We start from the raw sequence: 22,392 nt of genomic DNA on the forward strand, positions 1-22,392 counted from the left end.
TGCTGACATGATTCTCATTCTTCTCCTGCTTCAACCATCTGAACTTGTTCTGCACATAAAAGCAAGGGGTAAACTGGAAAAATTGCACATGTGTAGGTTCAAATCTCCACTCCTGCCACCTCCAATTCCTGGCTGCTGATTGCAGAGGTAACCTGGTTGAGCTATTTTCTCTGACACGTGCTAGGGTCTTGATACATGGTGTGAAGCTGCTCTGCCTCCTGGTGGCCAGACCAGAGACCATGAGGCGATGCCTTAGGGAAGAGCTGATTGTGCCAAGGTTGGAGCCCACTCCTGCATCTTTGATCCTTTTCGTGGGCCTTCTAGACTGGACTAGTGAGCTCTAGGCTTGGACAACTAGAACAGCCAGAAAAAGCCAGAGGTCGACTGGGCTACACTAAACTAAATCCTGGTTCTCCAAGCGTCGAAGTATTTTAGCTGAGGATTTAAGACCCCGCTGAAGTTAATTTGGTCCAGGTTGGGTAAGGACTATTTGAATGGCAGCTTGGATTCTGCCCCAGTGATTCTAGAGTGAATGTATTTGAAGGACTTTTTTTTGACAGTACTGTGGGTTTGTGCGTCATGCTCCAGCCCGAGAAACTTCTTAGAAATGACTTAACTATTCACATGTACTCTTCAGGAGAGCTCTTTTTTTTTTTTTTTGGGTCCGGTCATGGGGCCTGAACTCTGGGCCTGGGCACTGTCCCTCAGCTCTTCAGCTCAAGGCTAGCGCTCTACCACTTGAGCCACAGCGCCACTTCCGGCTTTTTTCTTTTTGCTTATGTGGTGCTGAGGAATCGAACCCAGGGCCTCAGGCATGCAAGGCAAGCGCTCTACCACTGAGCCACCTTCCCAGCCCCTTCAGGGGAGCTCTTAATAAGCTTGATGAGTGGGTCGTGTTGAGCTGGAGTGCCACTCTCTTATCTGAATTCTTTAGTTGACAGTAACATGCTACAGACAATGGTTTCTCTAGACACTGACATTTCCCTCTGAGTGCAAAGATGTGTTGACAGAACAACTTTTATATTCAAACTGCCTATGAGAAAAGTGGTCAAGTAGCTGGGTGCTGGTGGCTCACACTTGTAATCCTAACTACCCAGGAGGCTGTGATCCAGAGGATCAACATTCAAATCCAGCCTCGGCAGAAAAGCAAGACTCCCATCTCCAATTAATATCGTAAAGCCACACTGGAGGTATGGCTCGACTAGTAGAGCACCAGCTGAGAGAAAACAAGTAGAATGAGCATGAGCCCCTGAGTTTAAACCAGTACCAGCTAAAGTAGCTGTCAGGAGATAAAGAAAATAATAGCTATTGTGTCGTAAGCAATATTAGGTAGAACCAGTGATTTTTTTTTTCTTAATGGTTCATGCCCCTGGGAAAATTTGCAGTGAAGAAGCTGAGGGCAGTAAAGTCCATGAGATTATTATTTCCAATTAACCATCATAAAAGCAGAAGTGGAGCTGTAGATTAAGTTGTAGAGCTTCAGCTGTGAGGGAAAAAGCTAAGTGACGGTGACCAGGTCCAGAATTTAAATCCCATATCCACATGCACGCACACACACAATTTTTAAGACTACTTGCTCATTGTCCAAAAATAACTGTACTCTTTAGTTGACTTATGTAACTGTAGCCCCTATGCATATCACCTTTATAATAGTACAAAAAGATTTAAGACCACTTACTAAAGCAGATTATGGGTCATTACATTTTTTTTTTTTCCTTTTGAAACAAGGCCCCAAGGTGGTCTCCAGATCACTATGTAGCCCAAATCTCAAACTTGCCATTCCCTTAATTCAACCTCCAGGGTGCTAGAATTACACATGTACCACCATATTCAGCTTGTGTGTGTGTACGCATGCATGCAAGTGTATATGTGTGCACGTCCACATGCTCTGGTACTAGGCCTTGAACTGAACCTCAAGTCTTGCTCAGCTTTTTTTGCTCATGGCTGGTGCTCTACCACTTGACCATGCCTCCAGTCCAGCATCTTGCTGGTTAATTGGAGATGGAGTCTTGCAGACACTTTACCCCAGGTAGCAGAACTGTGATCCTCCAGGACTCAGCCTTCTGAATGGCTAGGATTACAGGTGTGAGCCTCTGGCACTTTGGCCCCTCTTATCAGTTCCTTTCTTTGTGGTATTATTGTTTTCCCTTTGTGCTGGACCTGCAACTCAGTCTCTCCAAACTCAATGGTCACTTGTTGATAAGAATTGCATGGGCAGAATTGGGGTAAACTGACAGGGCAAGAGAGATGTTTGGGCCTAACTGCCAAGCCTAGTGAGGTGTGAGACCATGAAATTATGGGACATATTCTCAATGGGTACCATCAATGCATGGGGAGGTGAGATGGGATGGGTGTGAAGGGTGGCCTCTGCCGGTGCTGCCCAGCCCAGAGCTGAATAATCCACCATTTGGGATCTTTGAAAGCAAGTTGTTGAAAAACTTGCCAACAGACAAGGCCAGCTGGCCTTGCTTCTCTTTCATTGTCTTGGTACCTCCTGCCCTTCTGCATGTCCTTGGCAAGTACTTTGAAAACGGGCACTTTGGGGCTAAATTTGAAATTCTCCTCCATGGGGTAAGTCTGAAGGGCAGGTCCATTATCACTTTTCCCCTCCAATGTCCCCCTGAGAGCCACAAGCAAGCCTGCTGGTTTGCCTTTAAAGACAGGCTGGTTTTCCTCTGTCCATTTGCCATAGACTTCTCAACCAGGGAATGAACAGCTTTCAGTAACCTGTGGCTGTCAACCATGGTTTGTTTTTACCTCTGAGAGGGCAGTGAGCTCCAGTTCTGAAGTGGGGGAGAGAGGAGATGACACATAGATACAGGGTTTGTTTTAATGACCACATGAAGGGGCACCTGGCCCTGTCCAAACTCATGCCACAATGTAGCAGTAGAGAACAGCCAGGGCATCCACACACTTAAGAAGCTGAAAGCAAAATCGGCATCACTGAGATTAGAAATGAGAAAATCAGGAGAGGGGGCAAGATGTCAGTGAGGAACACTGTGATAGGGGAAGAATCCCATCAGCTCACCATCTGCTACACTATGGAGTCTCCCCCAAACCCTAACCTGACCATCTCACAGTCGAAGCTGTGCTGCTCAGGCTGCCTTCCAACTCCGGGGCTCTAGTGATCCACTTCAGCCTATGAAACTGGTACTATAGCACACACCACCGCACCCAACTATAGCTCCCCAAGAATACACGGACTTTTTCAGTAGCCTCTTCTGGATGACCCCACAGGTCTAGGAGCTAAGGTTATAAATAACAAAACCACCATTCGCCTTCTCACAGTGCACTGGTGCCATGCCAGGTGCATGTACACCTGCTCACCATCCAAGCTGATCCTGAACACCTAAGACAAAGCTTCCCATGAGGGGTGAGGTGCCTCCCCCTGAACTGTAGACCACATTGTCCTCCCCTGCCCCACATAAAAATAACTCCCTAAGGTGAAGCACAGCTGACGTGCCCCTCTAGTTGTGTGTGCAGGAGTCACTGGCACAGGGCCTCACCCCCACTCCACAGTTGTGTCTGGAGGAGGTGGGCCTGAGAATCTTGTTTCCAACCAGCTTCCAGATGAAGCAGATGCTGCTGGCAGGGGCTACACCAGAGTTCCACAGACATAGTTCAGCTTCTCCTGAAGAGGTTCATGGGCAGAGGCTGCCTCCTCAGTGGCTTCCTGGGACTGTGGACTGTTCCGTCCCCAAGTCCTTCAGATTAGACAGAACAGACACTGGGGGAGGGAGGAAAGAAGACACTAACACACACGCCAGGATCTTGTTAGCTGGATATATTTGTTTTTTGTTTTTGTTTTTTTTCTTTTTTTCCTTTTTTTTTTCTTTTTGTCACAGAACACTGTTTGCAGTAGAGGAAACTGGCATTGCAGTCTGGTGGTATAACAATGGCTTGTTCACATAAACCAGTACATGTTCATCCTTTAGCGCAAAAAGCCCTAATGGCGCATACCCTATTTTAAAACTCAGGATGTCTCCAATATTTTCTCTCTCTGTTTTTGACGTTTTTTAAAAAATAAACATTTTCAAGGTTTGTCCAAAAGAAGGCCATATAGGTTCTTGGCTAGCGGAAGACAATCAGAACAGTTGTTGCACACTTGGACTGTCGCCTTCTCTAGGCTGGCAGTTGATTTTTTTTTCCAACTCATTTTTATTAAAAAAATAAAAAAATGCTCCAACTATCAGTTTTACAAAATCTCTAAGGGAAACACAAGAGCAAGGTGCTGAGGTAAACAAACACCTGAGGTAGCTTTTTTTTGTGTGTTTTTCTCGTTAAAAAAATCTGTAAATTTAACGCCCTGGGCCAACAACCTTGTGTACATTGCAATTTTCTTCCTCTTTTTTTCCCCCCCTAAATAATCATTTCTCTTGAACATTAATGGCTTATACACCAAAATGTAAAAAAGACAAAAATACATTCTTTATGGAATTTTTGTTTGGTTGGCTGGTTGGTTTGGTGGGTTCCTGTTTTCCTCTTCCAAAATGCTAGGACAAGTACCATTGACTCTTGTTCTTTTGAGTAACCAAGTGTAAGATGAGGCTGGTTTGTGTGTTGCACGTTTGTTCCTTTTGTGTGATGTGATACTCAGAGCACTGCTTTGCCTGGGGAGGGAGGGGGGTGCGTAGATACAGGGAACTGAGAGGGAGGGAGGAGGGGGTTCAAAAGAATGGGGGTGGGAAAGGGGCAGGAGAGCGGGAGGGAAGGAGATAAACAGAGAGAGACAGAATTATATAGCAGTATGCAAAAAACCAGTTTAAAACCTGTGAAGCAAGAGGAATGGGGGTGAGCTGGTCAGGGCTGGAGAGGGGGCAGGGTCCCCGCTTCCAGAGACGGTATCCCTTCTGTTGACAGACACAGGTGATCCCGAACTGCCCTCGAGTGTCCTTCGACAAGATTTCCCTCTGGGTAAATTTTGTGTGGGTGGCCTCGAAGCTCCTTCCTACACCATTAGACCTCCCAAAGAAAGACTTGATTCTTCAAAGTCTACAACAGCCTTTCTTTTCCAAAAGAAACACAAAATTAATCATCGAGTAAGAATGGGAGTTAGTTATCTGATATATTATTTCTAAAATATATTAATGCTGCAGGCACCCTGTGAACCCCACAGGCCACATGTCTGAACCCCTTTCCCCTTCTAATATGTACACACATGTACAGAGCTGATTTTCCACAACCAAGAAAAGGGTAGGAATTTTGCTTTGCTTTGAACATGTTCACCTATATTAGTTCAACTGGAAGGGATAGCGTCGTGGGAGTTAGGGAAGAGATCTGAGTGGATGGTGGGGGGGGGGGGGCTGGGAAGCCCGGGGAGGAGGTGGGCCTGGCTGGTGGTGCTGGGGAACTCGGCCTCGCCCCCCTCCCCCGCCCTCCTCAGCCCCCGGGGCTCCCGGGGCCGGGTGGGCTGGGGCTGCCTTGGCAGACTTCTCATTGCTCAGGATGGTCTTTGGTTTGCTCCCGATTGCTGGCTGTGTTTGGTCTGTGTGTCAGGTGTTGGGAGGGCTACATTCATCCGTTGTTTGCTGGCGCCTGGGGAGCCTCACTTGCTGCGCTGGGAGGCCACTCCCTGAGGGTATTTCTGCTCCTGCTGCTTCACTTGTTGTACGATTTCCCTGATCTTGCGCTGTGCAGTCTGCAGCAAGGGAGAAAAGGGAGAAAGGGGATGGGAAGCAAGCCAGTTCTGAGAACAGGAAGGAGGTGGAGAGGCTGTGGACTCGGGCAAGGGTACTGCAGGACCTCTTCTACCTGGCAGTAAGTAACAGTAACAGTGACTGACTCTCTCTCCCCCCATCCCCCAATCGAGGGAGTTGGGTGCAGGGTAAAGGGATGGGGGCTCAGCAGCTTCCAGCACAGTGACTGGGGGCCCTGTGGAGGTCAGATGGCCTGGTCCCACTGCACACACCTTTCTAGACAGTTGGGAAGAATTATGAGTGTGGAGGGACAGGCAGTGGGAGAGGGAAGGAATGAGAAACCCAGCCTGGTTACAATCTGGATCAGCTGACCCTCACCTACCCGGCCACTGCTTCGGGGACCCTGGCCTGGCAGTTTGTTCTCTACGCTGAGGTCCCTGATGGCTGTGGCCAGGGGCTCTGACTGCAGAAAGCGCAAGTGGGATCTCAAAGGACACTGTGTTGCGGGGTGGGAGGGCAGCTGGGAAAGCCAGCTGACCCTAGCCTGCCTGTCTATGGCTTAGGACTGGGACTACTTTCTCCCAAAACCTGATTAGCAGAAGCACCTGTGAGAACTAGGCCAAACTCTACCTGTGGGACTGAAGAGAAGCAACTGTGGAGGAGCCCTGGTCGTTTTGTGCCACTGGCATGCAGGCTTGTCTGGACTGTGGCTGGGCCTGGGCAGGGAGGCTGAGAGGTGCCCTGGCCCATTTCAGGGGGGTCTTGCCTCAACAGCATATGCCCTCTGTGGGCTCTGCTAACATGCCTGGGGGAAAATGAAGAGTGGGGAGCAGCGGGGAGGCCGTCGTCCTCCGTGTGTGGGGATGTGGCTGCCTGGACCACTAGCAGAGAACTGGGAATAAACAGAGAATGGGAAAGGGACTGGCAGGAGCAGGGGCCTCCTCAAGCACTGTACCTGGCTAGCGAAGAAGTGTCCAATAATCCTGACGACCACTTCCTCATTCTCATCTGGCGTCTGGTCACGAGGCACGATGACCTCGGCGCTGGTTAAGTTCTGCAGTTCATTCACCTGTGAAGGGAGATGGTATGGACCTGCCGGTCTCCTTCCTAACCGCTGCCCACAGTGGACTCCGGAGGGAGGGGACAGGAGCAGCCAGGAGGCTGGGGCTATCTCTCCTTTCCTTCATGCAGCCCTTCCCAGCCCCAGCCCCATGACACAAGTGGGGGTTTGCCCCCTACACCCTCGGAGGCTGGCCCTGACCACAGGACATTGCTTTTCTGTCTGGGGCTCCAATCCTGACACTTCATCTGCACCGCTCTGAACACAAGTCACTCCACCACCCAGCCACCCAAAACGCCAAGTAAGAAGGCTGTTCAGCTCAGTGATGGAGGCTCACACCGGCAATCCTAGCTATTCTGGAGGCTGAGATCTAAGGACTGTGGTTGGAAGCCAGCCGGGGAAAAGACATCCACGAGAGTGACAAGGCTGAGTGAGAGCAGGAGGCCCTGAATTCAATCCCTGCCCCCCAATACACAAAAAAGAGGGCACTGCTGACGAGTTCTCTGCTTGCCGACACTGAACCGTGGCCACCTCTTGCTGACTCACCAAAGTAAACTCGTTTTCTCACTCCTGCTGCTGGCTCTTACTTAGGCTGCTCCTGGCGCTGGGTTGCTCTCCTTCCCCCTCCACAGATATCCACAATGCCCTCCCTGGGAAGCATGGGAAAGCCTCATCTCCACTGTGGAAGTCCACTCCCTGCCTTTGCTAAGCTTTCTGACCCCTCGCCCTCTGCTCTGACTCCTGGCAGACGCTGGCTGGCACTGCAAACAGGTTCAGGGGACAGATGACAGTTATGTGGGAAGGCATAGGATTCAGTGACTAGTTCTAAAATAACCAAATAGGACAAGTAAGGCCCAGAAGCATCCTCGCTGCTGGACTGTTTGCTTTCTTCCACCTCCTGCATTCTAGTTCTGCTGAGCACTCAGTGTATGCCTGGGATGTGGGCTGCCTTCCTGGATCCAGGAGAGGGAACAATCTATATTCCAAGCCATTATATTTACCTGCATTAAACATGACTCATTGAGTTGCTCCCCCCCCAGGTCCTGCCCCCTCAACACACACTCTGCCGAGTACGCCAGGCTCTACTGGGAGTGCCTTGGGGTCAGCGCCTCACCAGCTCATGCTACAGAGCTCTTGCTACAGGCTCCTTCCGACAGGCTCCAAAGCAAATGCTCCGGTACTTCTTTTTTTCCCTCTTGGATGGTTCAAGATTGAATCTGGGTCCTCATAATGCTAAGTACATGCTTTACTACTGATTTACACACCCAGCACTAGCAATGTTCAAATTACACCGTGTTATTGCCACATTCACAGTGAAAACGTAAATTAAAAAAAAAAATCCCAGCTGGGCGCTGATGGCTCACACCTGGAATCCTAGTACTCAGGAGGCTGAGGTCTAAGATTCAAAGCCAGGCCAGGCAGGAAAGGCCGTGAGACTCTTATCTCCAGTAAACCACTCAGAAAACTGGAAGTGATGCTGTGGCTCAAGTGGTAGAGCACTAGCCTTGAGCTGAAGAGCTGAGGGACAGCGCCCAGGCCCAGAGTTGAAACCCCATGACCGACAACAACAACAACAAAAAATCCCAACTGTAACCTCTCTGTACATCACCTTTATAGTAACAATTAAAAAATTTTAAATCCCTTCTCATCCACCTATTGCTGAGCTAGCTTCCCTACAGCACATGGCCAGGCTTCTGGACAAAACGAGAAAATGGGATCTGAAGGAAGGGGCGTGAGCGAGGAGGGCGGAAGGCGTCTGAGCAAAGTAGAGCCCCGCATTCTCAGCGTGGGCTCCAGAGACACGGAGCTTGCTGAGTGGCCGGCAGATGCTCTGAGTGGGATACAGGGGGCTGTGACAGCCTGTCTTTGGGAAGTTGAGCTGGGATGGGTGGTGCTGAGCACAGGAACCTGGTGATTTTGGGTGCTGGGCACCATTCCACGCTGCCTTCCATTCTAGAAGGTGCTAATTTCCTTTCTATGTTTGAGATCTTGCCTCAGGGGACTCAGATGCCAGGCCAGGCTGGGAGCCGCAGGCTCTGAGCTTATGCTGAGAGAGAAAGAGCAGCAGGAACTTCAGAACTCAGGCAAGGCATCAGCCAGGCAGTGAAGGGAGTCCAGAGCCAACTTACGGTTTTGCCACCTTTGCCGATCACCCGGCCAGCTGTAGAAGACGGCACTCGGATATGGGCTTCCAGCTTCACCTCTTCTTTGGGGTTAAAGAAGTTTTCTTCTTTCAGTTTCCCAAAGATCCTTCCCTGGGCCTAATAACAAAATGAGACTATGGACCAAGACAGCTGCAGACTGTACTTGGTGCTGAGTGCGGCAGAAGGAAGCAGCCCGCCTGGAGACACCCCATCTCCCATCCCAGGCCAGACCCAAGGGGAGTGCTGTGCCCGCCACACCAAATCATGTGACTCTACAGCCTGTGCACGGAGTGTGTCCAGTGGGGGTACTGGCCAGTGTCCAGACTCCATCTTACTTCCGCATCCCTGGAAATGTTTGGTCAACTGAATTTGTTCAGGAATTTTTCATTCCCTCCTGCTAGGCCGTTAAAGGATTGGGGTGTGGGGTTAGCGACAGGATTCAATGAATGTGAATATGAGCTTGTTGGGTTGTGTGTGGGGTGCGTGCGTGCGTGCGTGCGTGCGTGCGTGCATGCGTGTGTGTGTGTGTGTGTGTTGGGGATCCAATCTAAGGCCTTATAAATGCTAACCGAATTCACCATTTCAAAGTATATTTGAATGGTCAGTTGTGGGACCACCAACCACTATGGACTAGGAACATTTCCATCCCATTCCTCCAAAAGAAACCATATCTAGCAGTTAGTTCTGACTCTTTCGTACCACTGCTCTCTGGCAGTCCCTGCTTTACCACTGACCCGTCTCTATTGACCTACCTCCTCTGTGTCTGCCATGTAAATGGAGCCATATTCTATATGGCCCTTGTGTCTGCCTTCTCTCACTTGGCAGTGTTACCCCAGTTATAGAATGCATCAGTATTTCTTCCCTTTTTATGGCTGAGCAATAGTCCTTTGTGTGGATATACATTTTGTGTTTCCATTCTTTTTTTTTGTAGGCCACGGGGCTTGAACTCTGGGCTTAGGCACTGTCCCTCAGCTCTTCAGCTCAAGGTTAGCACTCTACCGCTTGAGCCACAGCACCACTTCCAGTTTTCTAGTGGTTTATTGGAGATGAGAGTCTCACAGAGTTTCCTGTCCGGGCTGGCTTTGAACCGTGATCCTCAGATCTCAGCCTCCTGACTAGCTAGGATTACAGGCGTGAGCCACTGGCGCCTGGCCTGTGTTTCCATTCTCTAGCTGAAGGGTTGTTGTTTTTGATGATTCCAAATGTGTTATTTGTATCCTTCTGGTTAAATTTTAAGTATTTTTAATGGTTAATAATTGCACTTTTACTCTGAGGGAAGGGATGCCACTGTCCAAAAAGAAATGTACTCTTTTCCTGACTTATGTAATTGTCACCCCTCTGTACATCACCTTATAGTAACAATAAATTTGTTAAAATATTCCTTAAAAAGTGGAATTGTACTTTTATAAATACATGATTCCAACTTTTAAAAAGCTCAAATTGTTACCTTGCTCATGTAAACTATAACCCCTTCGTACAGTATCTTTACAATAAAAAATATATTTAAAAAAAAACAAAGACAAAAACTCAAGTTGTCATTTTTTTTTTTTTGGGTCCAGTGGTGGGGCCTGAACTCTGGACCTGGGCACTGTCCCTCAGCTCTTCAGCTCAAGACTAGCCCTCTACCACTTGAACCACAGCGCCACTTCCGGCTTTTTTCTTTTTGCTTATGTGGTGCTGAGGAATCGAACCCAGGGCCTCAGGCATGCAAGGCAAGCGCTCTACCACTGAGCCACCTTCCCAGCCCATCAAGCTGTCATTTTCCTAGAGGAAGAAAAATAAAAAGCACTTCACCGAAAACCTTGTAGGCTACTGCACTTTTCCCCCTCACCCCGTTAGCACCCATAGCTTGGGGTGGTAATGACCACACAAATCTGAGACAGACATCCTCCTGCCTGAGGGATAAGGGATGCGCTGAAGAGCTGACACCCAGACGGACACAGGGAGGAGGCGTACCTTCCCAGGGAGAGAAAAGCAAGCATGCCATTCACAGAGGGAACAATGGGGAGAGCAGGGGATGCAATGGGCTGAGATGGAAGAGCAGCACAGGAAGGAAAATGGAGGGTGGGCCTCCACAGAAGAACCTCAACACCTGGGAGATGGCTGCTGGAGTCCGGAGCTTGCATGCCTGACGAGGCCCTTGGCACTGACCTTGAACTGGGCTTCAGGTGGTCCAGTGATGATGACCATCCTTTCGCTGGCATCTGGGCCTTCTGCTGGGGCAATCTGCAGTTCACAGGGAAGAAGAAAAGGCCGATGCTCAGCCCCTCCTGCCTGCCGAAGCAGTGGCTGCACGCTGGCATTGTGGAGATTGCAGGGTTCTGCATGTGCACCTGGGGCTTGTTCTGACAACGTGCCATCTCCACTCTGGGTCTCAGGAAGTCACTTTCTTCAGGAAGGCCCAGTCTGGTTCTAATTCTCAGCTCAGAAGGCAGTCATCTCTGAGTGCCACTGAGTCAGAGCAAGTGTTCTAGGCTCATCATGGCCTCTGGGCAAAGGAGGAGGAGGACATCTTGGTTCCAGCCAGCTGGGTCAACCTCCCCGCTGTGAAACCTGGATGATGCGGCTAGCAAGCTCCGAGCCCCTGCTGACCCCTCACTTCCCTTCATCCTGAGTTCTTCTCTATCACAGACATGGAACCAGCAAGAATTTTTTGTTGGAGATCCTGATCCTCATTACCTATTTGTTTCTGCATATCTTGCCTTATTCCAAAACAACAACCACCGAAAAATCCTATCAAGTAGCTTAAAAAATACAAAATTAAGTGGGCACCTAAAGTCCCAGCTACTCAGAAGGTCCAGGCAAGATCATCCACGCCCAGGAGTTCAAGGTCCATTCTGGCAACACAGCAAGACCCTATCTCAAAAGCAAAACAAGACGAAACACACAACTCAATCAGCAAACCATAGGAAAATTAAACTTACAATGATTTAAAAGTATGCTAAGCTCGAGGAATGTAAAGGTCAGAGAGGGCTATGCACTAGATGAGCAAGGAGAGATGAAGCTTCACCGGCTTCAGACACCTGCCTTGGCGAACAGACTGCATTCTAAGCTTTCTGAGAGTAAGTACGAAGGAGGAAACAGTCAGTTATGGGTCACATGTCTGATAGCGGAGACTCGGGAAAGAGCTTTCCTGGAAGGGAATGACATTTACCACCTGTGCTGCTTTCTGCATTGGGTAGTCTCTGAACCAGAGGCTCAGCCTCTGCTCAGCTCTGCCTCCATACATGTCACTGTTTCTCTCTGCATGCTCTTAGTCAGCCCTGGGCTCTCAAATCCAGGGCTACTGCCTTGTTCTCTTGTCTTGACCCTTTTGCTGCTCTGGAAGAAAGGACCTCTTGCCCCAAACTTGGCCTTGGTGACTGTGACATGAAGATGAATGTGAGGCCCAAGTGACTGACCACAGAGCTTCCTGAGGGCGATGGGCAGCCAGTTCTTCGCTGTGGCCTCTGCATTCACTAGATGGAGGCTGAGGGTCAGAGCACCTGGGCCAGGCCTGAGACTGAAGGTGGGAATTGCTCCAATACATCAAGATCCGCAGCTGCCATTCAACCTGGTCCTTATCTCAAAGAGACTGGGTCATGGGAAAAACGGTTTCCTACCGCCGCCCAACCGAGGAAGGCTGGAGGCAGGTTCAGATTTGTGATGACCCATCTGTTTTGTGGTCACTCGTGGTGACTCAGAGCTGCTTTACCCCAATTCTCATCCCAACTCCTGATGGCTCTACTGCCCAGCATTCGCTGCGAGCTGTGCTGTCTATCTGTTTTCTGGAAGGGCATTTTGTCCCGGCAGGGGCACAAATAAAGGCCCTTTCTATGCTCAAAATAAATGGGACTCTGGGAGACGAGGTGACTGCCGAGCGCACAGGAAAGCAGGGGCTGAGGATTCAGAAGTGGATGTTGATTACATTTTGTGAGGCACTCAGAACCTGTAAGCTCCGTAAGAAAGGCAGATGATGGGCAGCCCACTGCTACTCATACCCAAAGTATAGTGTAAGTGAGCCCTGGCAGGGCTCTAGAGACATCTTGCTCTAGAGGTAAATATTTCATATCACAGCACTGAACATGGAAAATGATCTTCTTCATCCTGCCCAGGGGGCAGGAGCACCCAGGCAGGCATCTAACCAGCAGAAGCCACTGGGCACGGTGGCCCTCATACACACCATCACGGCCTCACACACCTGAAGACTGGCATCCAGCCTGGGCCTGGCTTCTACCTGCAGATGCCATGAATGAGGCCTCAAAAAAGAGAGGATTTAGAAAGGTTTTTTTTTTTTTCCCCCACAGTCTCACTGTAATCCTTCTGTACTACTCAAAATAGTTGTTTTTTTGTTTTGTTTTGCTCCAGCATACTTGCTGTGGGAGAAATTGTGGCTATTCTTGGGGAGAATGTGTAAGCATTCTTTCTCTCCAAGTCATGGGACTTCTCGCTTGGAATTCCGGGTTGTCTCAGGGTAGGGAATTATTTTCTGTAATAATGGAAACTGTGTTTCTGCGAGTGTTTCACGAGGCTTGGGATGTGTGCAGCATTCTGCCTGTGAGTCAGCGCTGATATAGCTGGGCTGGGCGGAAGACGGGTGAATAATGCTTCCCTATCAGCTCCTCGGACCATCTGGGAATGCAGGCTTGCCGGCCACCACCACACATTAGTGGCCTGAGCTTCTCTGTTCGCTCCCAGCCTGTCATCAGCTTGGTTATCAATGATTTATCACTGTCCTTCAGAATTTTTCAAGTTATTTTCTCACAGTTTAAAGGTTGTTTTTTTAACATTTATTTAACAAAAATTAGTGGTACTTGAATTCAGTGCCTGGGTGTTGTCTTTTAGTTTTGCTCAAGGCTGATGCTCTAATCTACACCCACCTCTGGCTTTTTGCTGGTTAGCTGGAGATAAGAGCTGGTTTCAAATGGCAATCTGCAGTCTCAGCCTCCTAAGTAGCTAGGATTTCAGGTGTGAGCTGCCAGCATCTGACTCAAAGTTTTTTGTTTTTGTTTTTGTTTTTTAAATAGGCACTAATGGAAATATCAAAGTGTGAAACCCAATTTTTTTTCTCTTCTTCCTCTTCTCGGTGGTCCTGGGGTTGGAACCCAGGGCTCTGTGTTTGCTAGGCAAGTGTTTTGCTTTAGTTATTTTTCACACAGGGTCTTGTGTTTATGAACCACAATCCCACTATTTTAGCTTCCCACATAGCTAGTATAACAAGCATGTGCCACTGTGCCCAGTGTTTTATTAGGTGACATTGAGTCTCACAGATTTCTTTGCCTGGACTGGCCTCAAAGCACAATCCTGCCTATGTCAGCCTCTTGAGGAGCCAGGATGAACAGGTTATCAGCCAAAGGCACCTAGCTTGCTGTATCTTCTTGAAAAGAGAGAATAAAGGTGAATTCAAAGAGGGACAGGATGTTCTGGTACTTTTTTTTTTTTTTTTGCTTTCTAATTCTGTTGTTAGTTGAACAGAAAAATGAGTGGAAAAATGAGAGCAGCTGGGCATGAAGTCTTAGAAACAAATGTTGCAAGTGACCCGTGAGATTCTGTGTGCAGACAGTGTGGGAGCTGTCTGGACGGGCAGGAGGAGGGAGGACATGAAGGGCTGAGAGGAACAACTTACCTTGATGGAGGCACCAGCGAATCGAGCCAACTGTTTGATGTGTGCCCCTTTCTTCCCAATGATGGCCCCCACAGCCTGGGTTGGGATAAAGAGGTTCACGACCTCCTGTTCTGGATACTGGAAGGACGAGACAAGACAGAAGGTATCATTCCATCCATACGCCACTGCAGTCCTCGACAGCTACCTAGCACTGCCGTGAACCTCAAGGCGGAAGCCCCCTCCCACCCAAGGAATTGGCCAAAATGGTGCATGAGATTCTTCTGTGGCCCAAAGCTCTATGGGTGTGAAGCAGATAAAGTATGGGATAAAGTAGAATCTAGACAGGACTACAGGACAGCCATGGGCAAACTCTTCCTGAGCACCTCAGTGCTGAACACAAACAGCTGTTGGTCTAAGACTTCCCCAAATACATGGATCTGATAAAGATTTCTCCTGTCTTCACTTCAGAAATCAACACAGCGACTAAACACATTGGCCTGAAGCTGGGGCCTGCAGCATTTCTGCGGGTGCTCAGCCCTCTGTGCAGCCAGGGTCAGTGTTTCTACAAGGCAACAGAACCTGCCTTTTCTAGGTTCCGTGGTAGTTACCCAAGGAGACAGGCAAACCACCTCACGGGCAAACCCTGTGAGGGCTCCTGGGCAAGACTACCAAAGGTTTTTTCCTCATCGTCTATGAGAACAATGTGACATCATTTGCTAGACTTCAATTGAGTATCACTAGAAACAGTTGAGTAGCAATGCCTCCTAATTAACCTCTCCCCACCCCCACCAGCCTCCAGTATTGGGGTTTGAACTCCTGGCTTTGGGCTCTCACTTGCTTTTTGTTGTTGTTCATGGCTAGTGCTCTACTACTTGAGCCATACCTCAAGTCTAGCATTTTGCTGGTTAGTTGGAGATGCCCAGGCTGGCTTTGAACCCTGATCTTCAGATCTCAGTTTCCTGGATAGCTAGGTGTGGGCCACCAGCACCTGATTCTAACTCGTCTATGTTGGTCTGGCAGCCGGGGCCATGTGGAACACTAGCAGTAGAGAGGAAGCTGCAGAACATCGAGCCTCTGGCCAGAGATGTGTCACCTCTGCATGGCCTAGACACATAGCAGGTAGTTTTCAAACTGCCAACTGGCATCGGCCAGTCCAGAGGGACTGATGGGAGTCAGGCCAGGAGCAGGAGGAGGAGTGGTAGCCGACACTTACAGAGTGATGATGCGGGAACGGGCTGAACTGGTGATGAGGATACAGGCTGGAGAAGTAGCCGGAGTGTGTCTACAGCAGGAAGAGAACCATCATTCAGTGAGTGGATGTCCTGGGGGGACCGTTCTTGTCCCTGTTCAGGCAAGATTCCTCCATACCTGTCCCTTTGTGCCTCTAATCTCTGCTCTGTGTCCTCCCCCCTCCCCCATCACTCCACTCAACATTCATGACGGCGGCCTTCTAAACTTAACCTTGCTTCTGGCTCCCTAGTTTGCACAAAAGTTGCCACTCGCCCACACCCATTCCCAAACACACTGTCTAACCTGCCTTTGGGTAGAGACAGGGTTACTGGCTTCTATTTTCTGGGGAGCTCCAGTCACCAACTGCAAAACAGTACTAGGACAATATCCAAGAGCTATTCGGAGCAAGCAAATGTGCTCCTAGAAAGGCAGGCAGTCAGGTGCAGCAGAAATTTGCAGAAGGAATGGAGAGATTGAGAATGGGGAAATTAAAGAGAGATTGAGAAAAAAATAAAAAGATGGATCAATAAATATATGTAAACATGGGGAAAGGAAGGCCAGAACAAAAGTAGGGTTATAGGAAAATTAAAAAGTAGCTGCTTTTAAATTAAATACTACCATGTACCAATTACTATGATAGGTATTTTCTGCCTATGAACTGCTTAAAGGCTTGTAATAGTCCTGCAGAATAGTATGCATATGCTTGGTTTTATATAGTCTCCGTCTGTGTGAGACACTGGGATTCTGAACTCAGGGGTTCCAACTTGCTAAGCAGTAACGCTTATTACCACGCCATGCCTCCAACCATGAGTTTTGCTTGTTTTTGAGATAGGGTCTTGCTTCCTGACTGGACGCAGTCCCAAACCACTCCATTCAACTCTTCATGGAAAAGGAGCCTCGTGCTCTTTTTTTTTTTTTTTTTTTTGCGGGGGAGGGAAGGTGGGGTGGGGTGGGGTGGGGGAGGGGGGGTAAACCACTAACCCAATCATCTTAAGCCTCTAAGTAGTTAAGATTTTGAAAATTGTTCCTTTTTTTGAGGGGGGGGTCCAGTTGTGGGACCTGAACTCTGGGCCTGGGCACTGTCCCTCAGCTCTTCAGCTCAAGGCTAGTGCTCTACCACTTGAGCCACAGCGCCACTTCCGGCTTTTTTCTTTTTGCTTATGTGGTGCTGAGGAATCGAACCCAGGGCCTCATGCATGCAAGGCAAGCGCTCTACCACTGAGCCACTTTCCTTTTCTTCCAGTTTTTCCCTCCTGACACCCCCCACACAAGTTGAATAGTTAATTTTCAATAGAATGCTAGTGAGTATCACGGCTGCATTTGTTCACCCTTTGTCCCACCATTTCTGTGCTCCCCCTTACTCTCTCCCAAACAGATAATCTTACATACAAAAGGTACAGAAATTTAAAATAAACAGTGACTAAGGAGAAAAAAAACCCCGAAATAACCAAAAACCTTCATTTCTATTTCTTGTCATTTATTTCTAAGAAAAAACCATTGTGGGGCTGGGAAGGTGGGTGGCTCAGTGGTAGAGCGCTTGCCTTGCATGCTTGAGGCCCTGGTTTCGATTCCTCAGCACCACATAAGAAAAAAGCTGGAAGTGGCGCTGTGGCTCAAGTGGTAGAGTGCTAGCCTTGAGCTGAAGAGCTGAGGGACAGCGCCCAGGCCCAGAGTTCAGGCCCCACGACCAGACCCCCCCCCCCAAAAAAAACCCATTATATCTGATCATATGCACACGTAGTTAAGATTTTGTATTTTGTGATAGGCAGGACATTGACCAGAGCCAGAAAAGTCAACTATGTCTTAAGGTCAAGAAAGAAGGTCCTTAGCTCCGGATATCACGGCACATCCACCCTGTATAATGACAGGTCTCAGGAAGACAGTTCCAACAGTGTCATACATGGATGGAACTTGGGTTTAAGGGACCTGGGTTTAATCTGAAAACTTCTGAACAGATCTCATGATAAAATGCTTGTCTCCTCAATAACAAGCTGCACTCAATTCTAAATGACAATTCCCCCTTAAAACTCCTTAGGGACAAAACATTCTTCTTTTTGAGCTCAGAGAGCTCAGCTGTGAGCATCGTAAGACGCTGATGCCTGGGTGCTTGCTAGGTACCAGCCTCGCCTGTGCTTTAACTTGGAGCATGTGGTGACGTCTCATGCCCACAAGAGGGTGCTACAAGACCAGTGGTCTTAGGGCACCTTTAAGTTTTGAAGGGAAGTAGTTGAAAACAACCTTCTACCTCTTTTTTTTTTTTAATCATTATTTTAAAGATGGTGCACAGAGGGTTTACAGTTATGGAAGTCAGGTAAGGAGTACAGTTCTTTTTGGACAATGTCACCCCTTCCCTCCCCTGTCTCTATCTTGAAGACTTTTCAGGACGTGCGTTGGCTCAGACTTTCCTGTGCACGTGCTTATCTGTCCCAGGCTAAGCAGGGAAGGGGGAGAATTCCTGCAGCTTTTCTGCTCAAAGAACAGCAGAATAGGCATTTTTGTCCTCCTTGTACCTGAGTGCCATCCCTTCTTCTGTCAGCAGAAATGATTATTTTAAGTATGATCTGCCCTTTCATCCTCTAGCTCATGTGAAGCCAAGAGGAGGCAAGTCCCAGCACGGCTCCATTCTGGGTTTCAGTTCTCCTAACATAGACACTAACAAATTTAGACCTACCACCTGGGTCAGGAGAGATTGTAAAAAATCGACTGTAAGGAATAATGTAGGGGGATAAAGATGATCCAAGTTCAGAAATTGCTGTACAGTTAATAAATGCTAATGATACTTTAAAAGGGGTAAGAAGGGTGAATTCCATTTTATTCATCAATCACAGACACGGACTGTCATAAGGTCTTTGTATAGACAAGTTTTTGGAGCCAGAAGTCTGAGCCTGAATCATTAGCTCTAGAAGTTGGGATGATTTATTAAACCTAAGTCTCATTCTTAAATGGATTGAAATAATATCATGGCTTTCTATATTGTGAAGGTTCATTCAACTCTGCATTCATTCACAAAGTATCTGACAGGCACTGTTTGAGTAGATGGAGACACAGTTGGGAAGATAGGAAAGGTCACTGCCACCAGGGGGTTATGTTCTACTGGGAAGGTAGATGTAAAAGATAACCAGCTGGGTGCTGGTGGCTCACCCCTTAATCCTAACTACTCAGGAGAGCAAGATCTAAGGATCATAGTTCAAAGCCAGCCTGGGCAGAAAAGTCCAGGGGATTCTTATCTGCAATTAATCAGTAAAAGGCGGAGAGTAGAGCTGAAGCTCAAGTGGTAAAGCACCAACCTTGAAAGAAAAAGCTAAGCGAGAGTGTGAGGTCCTAAGCCCTAAGTTTAAGCCCCAGTACCGGCACACACACACAAAATCTTACTCTGTGACTGAGAATGAAAGGGATAGAGTACAGACAGCTGAGAGCTTAGTGGCAGGGTAGGACTCTGGCTGGAGTGGTCGGGGACAGCTCTTGAGCATGCAAGGCCCTGGGCTGGGCACACACGGAGGAGTCCCAGAGGTCCACAGCCTATTTGAAAATCAGAGAGGAGGCCAGAAAAGCAGACACATAGAGGCCATCAGGATGGGGGGAGGGGCAAGGGGAGTGCACCTGGGCCTGGTCTGGTCTTCAGACTGACCCTAGTATAATAAATGTTCTCAAAAGGTGTCCTATGGTATTCACAGATGCCACAGGAATGAGAGGCCATCATCAGTCTTGGTATGGGCTGCATTCTGACTGTAAATGGGCATTTATTTACAATGTCTTATCAGAGCCTACTTTCTCTTTCCTCTCTCTCCTCAAATGAAAACTGGCATTTCAAGATATGCTTTCTTAAGATCAGAAAAAGTAACCCATCAGGGACTCAAGGAGAGCAGGCTGCATCATCTGACATCTCATCCAAAGTCCCAAGCTCTGGGGCATCGCCACGGAACTCTACACCTCCCTGTGGCAGTGGGATTCTGTCACCCTGTGTATTGTATGACAGAGAAGGGACTTTGCTTTTGAGAGTGTGAGAAGCACTTCTGACAGCAGGGTGGGAAAGGTGGGGTGCTGGTGCCAAGCCAGGCATACCCTTCTGACTTAAGAGGCAGTGGGAGGTGCTGGCACCATCCAGGGGTTCATTTTCAGTTCCCAGGCTAAGGGCCTCTGGGGCCAGCCTTTGTCCACACTGGACTGCTGGGGAGTGGGTGGAGGAATGAACACCAAGTAAAAAGTCAAGTTACAGCAGCTGGGCCTGTTCTCCTGGGAGACCTTCAGGGGGCAAACTGTGTGGGACACTGGCAGGTAGGTGAGAGTCTAAAGCAGCGCAGGAGGCTGGGGCTAGGCAGATGAATCATACCAGATACTGAAATAGCTTTGCTCCCCACAAACTACAATGATGGTGGCTACTCCCCACAGGGAACCAGGGACATGGGACTAGCGAAGGAGAGGACTTGATGAGCAGGACTGGCGTGAGGACACAGCTTTCCAGAATCCAGAAGGTGCACTGCTCTCTACCCGCCTGCCAGAGCAGCAGAGCGACTGCACAGTGGCTGAGCCACCGCTGTATTTCACTCTGGACACTCAGGAGCTGCCGGCAGCTAAAACTGGGAAGTTTGCAAGCTAGAGATGCAAGACTGGAACACAGATCTCTGTGCCTGACGCCATGGCCCAAGATCTTAAGTATCATACCCAACACTGAACACATCTGGCACATCTGAACTCCCTGGTTCAGGAGTTTAGGGAATGTGTTATAAGAAAAGCTTCTCTAAGGAGTAAATGATTATGCTTCCTGTTGATTTTATTTATATATATGAACAGCTGGTTCCTTAGACATATGTGTAAAGAATCTTGTATATACATTTTTCTAATTTGGGGAGGGAAGGGAAATAACAAAATGCTGAAGTAAGGATACAGGTTGACCCACTGTAACAATGAGACGTACAAGACACTACGTTGAAAATGAACTTTACAACTTTGGTGAGGGGGGAGGGAGGAGTTAGGGAGGTGGGGAGGGAAAGGATGGTAGGGGAAAAACTAAGGAGGGGGTAACAGTGCTTGATAGGAAATGTACTCGTTACCTTACCCATGTAACTGTCACCCCTCTGTACAGTATCTTTACAATAAAAATATATTTAATAAACTATTGTTGGTAGCAAGATATGGGAGAATAAACATAAGACAAAATTTGACTTAAAAAAAAAAAAAAGAGGAGCAAGGCTGAGAACAGCAGGCTAACACTCCCAGTTAGTTAATTCAGGAAAGGACAGCTCCCAAAGAATACAGAAACCAAGATGACAAGGAAACCGGGAACTCCTTCAAAATTAAAAAACAAAACAGAAAAGTCCTTCATAAATCTTAAGGAAAAAAAGAGAAAATACATCTACCAGGAATTAAAAAGTGAAGATTTAAAAGATAGTCTGTTTTGTTTAACTTTATGCATGTACATACATATATGTGTGCATGCTATCTATATGTATATGTGTATACATACATATTTGTAATATATATTATATATGGAGAGAGATGAAAATTTTTCTCCTCTGGTGCTATGGATTGAACTCAGAGCCGCACAAATACTAGGTAAACACTCTAGTACTACAAATGTTTTTTTTTTTTAAATAGGAAAATACAAAATCAACAAAACCCAATCAAAAACTTATAAGAAACTTAAAAGGTTACAAGGATATTTTCTCTAAACACATGGTACTAGTTTCAGATGTTTATGAATGGAATTGATCAACTCTTCCAAGAATAGCTCATTTCTATGTATCTTTTCCCTTTTCTCAAACATAGCAAAATTTGGACGTCTTTCTAATTCATTCTTTGAGGAAAAGGCAAGCTTGCTGCTAGAAACTGTCCATGGTGATGCAGAGCCGTGGTAACTGCTGTGTGGACAAAAGGCTGAATGGTATGGGACAGAGTCCAAAAGTACGACTTAGGAGAAATTTAGCCCATGACCAAGTTGGCATTTCAAGACGAATGATGAACGGTCGATTACTCAATAAATGATTTGAACAATACTAAGTATTCGTTTGGAAAAAAAAAAAAGGTCAGATTACCACCTCAAAGTGGAAGCCTATATAAATTCCCTATGGATAAGAGATAGCCGGGCGCTGGTAGCTCACGCCTGTAATCCTAGCTACTCAGGAGGCTGAGATCTGAGGATCGCGGTTCAAAGCCAGCCCGGGCAGGAGAGACCGTGAGACTCCTATCTCCAATAAACCACCAGAAAACCGGAAGTGGTGCTGTAGCTCAAGTGGTAGAGCGCTCGCCTTGAGCTGAAGAGCTGAGGGACAGCGCCCAGGCCCAGAGTTCAAGCCCCACGACCGACAAAAAAAAAAAAAAAAAAAGAGATAAACAACTTTCCCAAAACAAATAACCAAAAACTAGAATGGAATATTTTTATAGTCTTGGATGGGAGGAAGTTTTCTCTCTAGCATGACCACAAGTCCATAAGAAAACACCACTCATTTAACTACATGATTGTGCTAAGAAAATCTGTGAATATTTAAAATGCATAAATACTTCACTGCTGTAATTCTGGTTGGAAGAGACTTTACTTTCACATCTAATCCTGGACTTATGTGTAAGGATACTCACTTGGATAATAGGGAAAGCCTGAAATCAACCCAAATGCCTTAAGATGGTATGCTGGTTAGAAAACTTATGGTAAATACATACAATGCTATTACTTCCAAGGTGTGGGGGTTGGGTGAGATTTGGGTAAGAAAAACTGAAGGGAAGTTTTACATTTTACTTTGCATA

General features: G+C 47.6%; 1 protein-coding gene across 1 annotated transcript in view; it reads right to left on the bottom strand.

The window, feature by feature from the left end:
* Window positions 1-3,741: 3,741 nt before the first annotated feature.
* The window catches only part of Igf2bp2 (insulin like growth factor 2 mRNA binding protein 2), a 156,549-nt gene continuing 137,898 nt past the window's right edge, over window positions 3,742-22,392 (bottom strand). Inside the window, exons 11-16 of the mRNA XM_070029765.1 lie at window positions 15,638-15,706; window positions 14,446-14,562; window positions 10,992-11,066; window positions 8,826-8,957; window positions 6,592-6,705; window positions 3,742-5,638 (exon numbers count right to left, since the gene is read on the bottom strand). Of these exons, the coding sequence (XP_069885866.1) occupies window positions 5,546-5,638; window positions 6,592-6,705; window positions 8,826-8,957; window positions 10,992-11,066; window positions 14,446-14,562; window positions 15,638-15,706 (600 nt within the window). The 3' untranslated portion in view covers window positions 3,742-5,545. The remainder of the gene's footprint in view (window positions 5,639-6,591; window positions 6,706-8,825; window positions 8,958-10,991; window positions 11,067-14,445; window positions 14,563-15,637; window positions 15,707-22,392) is intronic.

This window comes from Dipodomys merriami, unplaced genomic scaffold (genome assembly GCF_024711535.1).
Source record: "Dipodomys merriami isolate MVZ:Mamm:240054 unplaced genomic scaffold, mDipMer1.0.p SCAF_2, whole genome shotgun sequence".
Lineage (NCBI taxonomy): Eukaryota > Metazoa > Chordata > Mammalia > Rodentia > Heteromyidae > Dipodomys > Dipodomys merriami.